The 8,922-nt window shown below is 41.6% G+C and overlaps 1 protein-coding gene across 1 annotated transcript in view; it reads right to left on the bottom strand.

Annotated features, from left to right (window-relative positions):
• The window catches only part of LOC126471167 (CLIP-associating protein 2-like), a 149,548-nt gene extending 144,188 nt beyond the window's left edge, over positions 1-5,360 (bottom strand). The window contains 5 exon segments of the mRNA XM_050099270.1: positions 1,921-2,174; positions 4,383-4,509; positions 4,806-4,825; positions 4,939-5,057; positions 5,288-5,360. Coding sequence (XP_049955227.1) covers positions 1,921-2,174; positions 4,383-4,509; positions 4,806-4,825; positions 4,939-5,057; positions 5,288-5,360 — 593 coding nt within the window.
• Between the last annotated feature and the right edge of the window lie 3,562 nt (positions 5,361-8,922).

Below are 8,922 nucleotides of genomic sequence, written 5' to 3' on the forward strand. Positions count from 1 at the left end.
TACATTGTTTAACAGATTAATATAGGGGCTGTCTTACATTTACAGATGAAGCTTTGGCTACTAATGTTTTGTACAAATTTATTTACAATGATTTCACTTGAATAGTCTCAAGATTTCCCAATACACCGAAACACTCCACACAGTATCGACATTGCTTGAACAATCACGTGACATTTGACGCGTGGCACTAGTGCAAGGGATATGCAAGAAACTATGAACTAGCCACTACAACAATCTAATGTTCTGCTTAAAAAGTGACAATTTTGTGACACACAGGAGGAAATATCATTAAATTCTGTCAACTTGGAAACTTTTGGGGTATCTGAACAGATTTGCAATAAAAGTTCTTGTACATAAAGGGATACCATACACAAACATTTATGGTGCTTTTTAAGTAAAGGTTACATTCAAAGGCAAAAAGCTTGTCCTTCAAAACACATTACTTGATTCTGAACCCAAATATAAATTCTATTTGGTTATGGGAAACTGTTATGATTCACCAAATGGGTTACAAATGAGAAATTTAGTTGCTGTTCACTTATTACAATACTGGTGAAAAATATCACCAATTTTTAATCAGCTTCAGAACACGATTGCGACATTAATATCAAACGAGAATGAAAATTAAATGAGAATTAAAGGTCTAACAAATAAAATATATCACATTAAATTGACTGCAATTGTTATCATAAGAATAAATTACAGGGAAAAATAGTCATAGTGGAAGTGGCACCAACAGATGTCACTAGATAGCGGGAAGAGTAGAAGTTCGAGAACTGGACTGAACCATGACTGCAATCTTTTATTCATATATATTAGTTGCTGTTGTTACATATGACCTGCACCCTGGAAGATATTGCTGTCCGTGTTTCACTTCTGCTCAAGTACAGCATTACAGAAGGTTGGAGGGAGAACAGTGACATCAGCTTGGCTGAGAACTTCACTGAGTGCAAGTAGGAGTGGTGAGTGGGCAGCAAATTTTGTTCTGCTGCTAATCATGGTTATATGTTTCTGCAGAAGATCACAAAAGTCTAAATTGGGGCCAGTTGCATAGTAATGTATGCTCAACAGCAATGCTGTCAATGCCTACCGTGAGGTATGACGCGAAAAACGGGGTGTGTCAGTTGCTGGTTCTACATAGCCAATGAGAGAGCAGTGGGCAGACGATAAATTTGGAAGCAAGAGACATTGTAACATTCTCACATCAGTATAGAAGAGAAATCTGCTGTGTGTTCAGAGCAAAATAACTGTTTTCTCAAGTTCCGCCATAACGATGACCTCAGAAATTGCAACATATTCTTGGAGATATACCCAAATATTTGGGCCAACAAAGATATAATTTTCACAGCTGTCTTGTTATGATTATAATGATGATGATTAAAAATACAGATACCACACAACTGTCTTAAGTATTGTAAAAAAGGTAGTGAAAATATAAATTAATGTAAACAATTTCTTTTTGTTTATTTTATTTCTCCCTGTGCTATCAAAATGTTGACAATGAATAAATGGCGCAAGTGTAGAACAGATGCAATGTTATCTTTTTAGGTAGATACCTTATATCAATAAAAGTTTGGAATTTTGACCAACAGAATATGTTAAGAAATAAATTTTTCCTCAAAGAGCCACATAAAACAATAAAAGTGGGAGGAAACTGGGGGGGGGGTCTCATGTTCAGGTAAATACAGTACTGTATGTTCTAAACACCGTTTTGAAGACAACATGTTACTTCCATACATTAAGTAGTGCACAAGTTGGACACAATGGACCAAGGTGTTGTATCTGTACCCTATGTAATACGTATATATCCAGAACATACAACATGTAAAATGCATCCATTACATACAAAAAAATTTCTATTTTTAGTTAAGTTTAGTGAAACTGAATTATGTTTCACATAATGACCATAATTCCACTTACCTACGGGAACACTGCCGAGCTTCACTGTCTGCATCATACATTCCTTTCCTCAGAGCTTGTTGCAGGTTTGCAACCTGTTTTTCAAGTGTGTGAGCGGGCCAAAGACGAAGAATTAATTCAAGAAACTCACAACATGCTCGTCGGATTTCCCTCGATTTTGATACCATATTTGATATTATCGCTGGTATCAGTCTGTTTGAGTGAGTGTACCTTATGAGAAAGCGTACTGTTACTAAGCCAGCAGTTGCTATTACCTGTGAATGAATAAATGAAATATAATTGTTAGGTACTCGGAAAATAATAAAATGGATGCTTAGGAACACTCTAGTGAGAAGAAGACTTCTTTGTAAGTTCTACTGATGAGTACATGCTGTCTCCCCTTGCAATTTCATACTATCAGCACAGATTTAATTTTTAATAAAGTATCCAGTCCCGCCCTATTAATGTTATCCAACATTATAGGCTGTTAATATCTTCTATCAAAATCTCAACCCTTACTCAATGTGTACTTTTAATGCTTCGATTTGTAGTAACTGTACTAAAAAGATGAGTTGCAAATGTCTTTTTTGGAAATAGCTCTTCCATAGTTACATTGTTTATTTTGACAGCAATAGTTTCAAGCCCACTAGCCATTATTTAGCACTCATGCACATTGCCGCCAGTCTAGCTGCCATCGTACTGTTCAGCGCATGCCCACGCGCCCGTGTGGCCCCCCCCCCCCCCCCCTCTCTCTCTCTCTCTCTCTCTCTCTCACACACACACACACACACACACACACACACACACACACACACACACACAGAGAGAGGGGGGGGGGGGGACTGATGAGTCTCCTAAGTAATATGATTAAAGCTTGTCTGGCTTCAATGAGCAAGAATACTTAACAACAGGGTTGCAGCCTTCAAACTAGTAGTTACGAAATAACATCAATTCCAATAAGGCAGTAGCTTTGATAAACATTAAGGTGAGTTTGAGAAAGATAGGAAACAAGGATGGGTCACAAAGAATCCAGTTTAAGAGAGACTATAAGGACCGTGCACTAACCAACTGCATCACTGGGACATGGACTGGCCAGTTTTTATCACCCCCCCTCCCCCCGCCCTTCCACATTTCTGTAAATCATTTGAGTATTACTTCAACTCTCATCCTAAAAGAATGCTAAAACATAGTCTTTCCACAAAAGTATTGTGTGTATTTCTATTAATACGACTAGGTGCAGCATCTCTTGAAGAGTTCAACTGGTCATAATTATTTCTGTAATTTATTTTTTAATATACTGGATTAAAAACGAAGCAACTTCTCCAAACCGCATATTCCAAAAACACACAACTGGAAACAACAACAACATCCATAATGTTACATATTCTTACACAACACTACATTACATTACTGCTACAAATATAAACGATACACCCTAAACAAAGTTTCATTTACCATCATTTAACATTGCCTCCAAATAAAAAAGGTAACAATACAACAAATATATTATGAAATCATAGTGATGTGACTGACGGCCTTCTCTTACTGATTTCTCCTTTTGTAGTGAGAAATCTACTACTATATGGACAGAAGGCGAGCATGGTAAATCATTATCCTTATGTGAATCACATGGAATGATTCATGTGATATCACATACTGATACCACCCAAGGGTGTCGCGAAGTTGGCAACAGAATTGCAAATTTCCGTTAGACGCCGACAGTGGTCACGCAAAATCTGGTGGAACCAATGGTGTGCACCCACTGAGATCATGCCGCCAGCAACTCTGCACCACTTGTGACCTCTGTTGCCACAAAATATGACAGGTGGCAGCAGCCACTGAACCCACTTGCTCTTGGAGCCTCATTGTTATGACACCATCAATCATTTTGAGTACAGTGAGCCTCATCCTAGTTGTTATTGTATGAGATGGACCTCTTAATTCTTGCTGCCTTATTTGTAATGAGTCTATGTACACTTGGAGAAATACAAGTTAAGTAAATCTTCTGATTACTGTGTTAACTTGTTTGCTAATCATTTATGTTCCTGTCCAGCTTTCCTATGATGACAGTTGCCGTAACACACTGTAGTCCACATCTCCTTACCATTATGTATGAACTTGTGCACAACAATACAAAATCAGAAAAGGTATGGGGCATGGGTACTAATTGTCATCACTGATATTTAATTTGTAAACTGAAGCTGCTAGTAAGGAAGCAAAGGACCATCTCAGCTTACAAGTTGTTGGTTGGGGGGGGGGGGGGGGGGGGGGGGAATCAGCTCCTTTGGATTTTCGGGACAGCTATAATATCCACACAAACAAAATCAAAACTACTTGGACATACTAGGTAGCTAAATGTTAAACACAGGAAATTCCAAAGAAGAAGTTGGTTTATGAAATTTCTATTTATTGTACATCCTTTTCTTGTTATACTTGTCAAGAATCTTAATATTTAAATAGTTATCTACATGAGATCAACATACCTTGGCTGAATTTGGAATCAGATTAATTAGATTGCCAAGAATAATTTCTGCAAAGTGGTCAAACTTCGAGCATAGGTGTTGAGACATAAAAGCTATTGTGCAGCATGCTTCTCTCACAACCTGTGACCTGTAACATTCAGAATGATGTTATAGTAAGATATCATTTCTAACACATAATTAAAGCATTTGCAAGATCTCAAACCTGTAGTAGCAATATTTAAATATTGAAATGTGTGATATATTTCTACTGACATGTAATAACAGACTGTTTATTGTACCAAAAACACATTGGTATAACAAACTAGGACTGCAGAGTCTGTGACATAATTCCTAAATACATGTGAAGGATTGAGTTCCTCTTGACACAAATGGCGACTTGTACACCAAAAAAATTTCTGAATCTATGCCGAACACAGACTGTACAGATACTTAACAGTTCCTATCTTGTTAATAAAAATTCATGAAATTTAGAAAACTGTAACTGCCTTTTTTTTACTATGACCTCTTTCTCTGACATTCCCTGAAGCAGGCCAAATACAATGTACAGGTTTCAAACAATACCAGTCCATATTATCATGCCAGTAATGCTACTGCACATTCGCACAAGTAGGGAAGCCATGTAATTAACACATTTACTGTAGCACTTATATTTTAAAATATTGAAGGAAGAGAATACTTAAATAAATCAATTATGTGCAATTTTTAATAATAATAATAATAACTGTCTTCATGTAACTCATTTAAGTCATTTGTATTTAAAATTAAATTACTAGAAAGAATGTGCTGAACACATGTTGATTAACTATAAATCTGTCATTTCTCACCCATCAGCACCTGGGTATAATCATGACATACAGGATATACAATTTGTCAATTTTACCGGGTATGCTATTTGTTAATTTTACCGGATCTACTATTTGTCAATTTTGGATGCATAATACATCTATAATCCATTTCAGTGCATAAGGAACTATACATCTTAGATCCATTCTTCTAATTTCTAATAGTGTTCTTATTTCATCTCACTTGGTTTTCAGGCAGTGCATAAACCGAGAGAGTGCACTCTAATGTGTCAACTACCAAGGCCTAGCTCTAATTTCTTCATTTTCTTGAAACAAATAGATGCTGACGTCCTTCAGAGATTTTAGTATGCTTTAACCAAAACACTTCCCTAGTACTTATTAGGAACATTGTCTCCAAAATGCCAATTTTTTCAACATTATTATTATTATTATTATTTTTTTTTTTTTTTTTTTTTTTTCATTCAGGCCCACACGGAGACATGTCGGATGGCACCTAAGAGCCGGCGCTCAGCAGATGCTACCAACTGGCAGCTGCACCAGATGCAAAAATCATCAATGTACAACGCCAAGCAGAGGCCCATCAGAGATTACAAGTGCACTGATGGCTATGAGGAAGAGTGTGACGCTTAGCACAGAACCCTGTGGGATAACATTCTCCAGACTGTGAGTGGCACTGTGTAAAGTGCCAACTCGAACTCTGAAGAGCTGGTGAGATAAAAATTCACAGATAAAAATCAGAAGGGGCCCACGGAAGCCACAGTCATGGAGGGTAACTAAAATGTGATGGCACCAAGCCATGTTGTATGCCTTATATAGGCCAAAGTAACCGCGACAAGGTGCTGGGGGTTAGTAAAAGCCTGTCGGATGGTTCTTTCCAATCTGAGTAAATGGTCAGTTGGAGATCATCCTGCACGAAAGCCACACTGATATGGGAACAAAAGGCCCTGAGATTTGAGTACCCAATATAATCTGAAGCTAACTATCCTCTCAAGCCATTTACATTTGTCAGACGTTGGCTTCTTCCTGGGCTTAAGGACAGGGATAACAGTACAGTCTCGTCATTGTGACGGAAAAACACCCGTGAGCCAAATGCGGTTGAAGATCTTCAGGAGATGTTGCCTCTGGGGAGTGTCCAAGTGTTGGATCATCTGGTTGTGGATGGAATCCGGCCCTGGGGCCATGTCTTGTGAAGAGGTAAGAGCCTGCAAGAATACCCATTCAGTGAAGTGTTCATTATAGGGCTCAGCGTAGTGCGGGATGGAACATAGGCATAAAACTCTGAATTTCTGCCGGAGAGAGGTAGCAGGATAGGAAGAGGACACCGGTGCCATCGCAAAGTGTGTCGCGAGCTGTTCTGCAAGGAACAATGGATCACTGCACAGAACACCTTGGAGGTTAAGACCCTGGACAGCTGACTGTTGTTAGCCGCCCTGAAGGCTACGGAGCTTTGACCAAACCTGTGATGAAGAGGCATACATCCCCAAGGAGGAAACACAGCGCTCCCAGCATTCCTTTTCACTCTGCTTAATAAGGTAACGAGCCTTAGCATGGAGACACTTAAAAGTGAGAAGGTCGGTCTGTGAAAGGTGTCGTCATAATTGCTGCAGCGCCCATCGGTGGTCCTGGACAGCGACTGCGACATTTTTAGTCCACCACGGTACCGGTCGACAACGAGGGGGACCTGTGGACAGGGTGACAGCAGTGCCAGTAGCACAAAGATAATGGCAGAGATGCCTTGCACGACTGCACCAATGGAATTCAAGAGGGAGGTGTCGAAGTGCACAGCAGACATACACTCCTGGAAATTGAAATAAGAACACCGTGAATTCATTGTCCCAGGAAGGGGAAACTTTATTGACACATTCCTGGGGTCAGATACATCACATGATCACACTGACAGAACCACAGGCACATAGACACAGGCAACAGAGCATGCACAATGTCGGCACTAGTACAGTGTATATCCACCTTTCGCAGCAATGCAGGCTGCTATTCTCCCATGGAGACGATCGTAGAGATGCTGGATGTAGTCCTGTGGAACGGCTTGCCATGCCATTTCCACCTGGCGCCTCAGTTGGACCAGCGTTCGTGCTGGACGTGCAGACCGCGTGAGACGACGCTTCATCCAGTCCCAAACATGCTCAATGGGGGACAGATCCGGAGATCTTGCTGGCCAGGGTAGTTGACTTACACCTTCTAGAGCACGTTGGGTGGCACGGGATACATGCGGACGTGCATTGTCCTGTTGGAACAGCAAGTTCCCTTGCCGGTCTAGGAATGGTAGAACGATGGGTTCGATGACGGTTTGGATGTACCGTACACTATTCAGTGTCCCCTCAACGATCACCAGTGGTGTACGGCCAGTGTAGGAGATCGCTCCCCACACCATGATGCCGGGTGTTGGCCCTGTGTGCCTCGGTCGTATGCAGTCCTGATTGTGGCGCTCACCTGCACGGCGCCAAACACGCATACGACCATCATTGGCACCAAGGCAGAAGCGACTCTCATCGCTGAAGACGACACGTCTCCATTCGTCCCTCCATTCACGCCTGTCGCGACACCACTGGAGGCGGGCTGCACGATGTTGGGGCGTGAGCGGAAGACAGCCTAACGGTGTGCGGGACCGTAGCCCAGCTTCATGGAGACGGTTGCGAATGGTCCTCGCCGATACCCCACTAGCAACAGTGTCCCTAATTTGCTGGGAAGTGGCGGTGCGGTCCCCTACGGCACTGCGTAGGATCCTACGGTCTTGGCGTGCATCCGTGCGTCGCTGTGGTCCGGTCCCAGGTCGACGGGCACGTGCACCTTCTGCCGACCACTGGTGACAACATCGATGTACTGTGGACACCTCACGCCCCACGTGTTGAGCAATTCGGCGGTACGTCCACCCGGCCTCCCGCATGCCCACTATACGCCCTCGCTCAAAGTCCGTCAACTGCACATACGGTTCACGTCCACGCTGTCGCGGAATGCTACCAGTGTTAAAGACTGCGATGGAGCTCCGTATGCCACGGCAAACTGGATGACACTGACGGCGGCGGTGCACAAATGCTGCGCAGCTAGCGCCATTCGACGGCCAACACCGCGGTTCCTGGTGTGTCCGCTGTGCCGTGCGTGTGATCATTGCTTGTACAGCCCTCTCGCAGTGTCCGGAGCAAGTATGGTGGGTCTGACACACCGGTGTCAATGTGTTCTTTTTTCCATTTCCAGGAGTGTATTTTACTTAGTGCTGGAGCAAAATTTTGCTGGATGTCACACCTATTGTATCTAGCAAAGAAATGGAATTATCTGCCATGTCAAATGAGGATACCATACTGCTTTTGGGCAAGTGAAGTGGTTTTTTGTGATTCCAATAAATGTGGAATTAATATTCTTTGTGAGTGAAGGAGATTGAAGAACAGTAAATCTAATTACTGTAAATGTGGATTTACAAAGAAATAAACTTAACTAGGAAGACAATTATGCCAGACATGCCCTGTCAGTAGGTTCAATGAGCTGACTACTGTTTTACACATAAACACCCCAATTATCGAAAACCATAGAAACCATTTCAACATGAACACTGCGGTATAGCTTCATTAAAATTATTTGTTAGTTGGCAACTGTCACTTGTTACTACAGTATTGGCACACTGGCTGCTGCCGAATTGTGGACAACAAACAGAGAGGGTCACTCAGCAAGTGCTGTTCAATTTAATCTTGATGTTAAAAAAAAAAAAAGTAGGTTAAGCTCAGTAG

Source organism: Schistocerca serialis, chromosome 3 (assembly GCF_023864345.2).
Source record: "Schistocerca serialis cubense isolate TAMUIC-IGC-003099 chromosome 3, iqSchSeri2.2, whole genome shotgun sequence".
NCBI lineage: Eukaryota > Metazoa > Arthropoda > Insecta > Orthoptera > Acrididae > Schistocerca > Schistocerca serialis.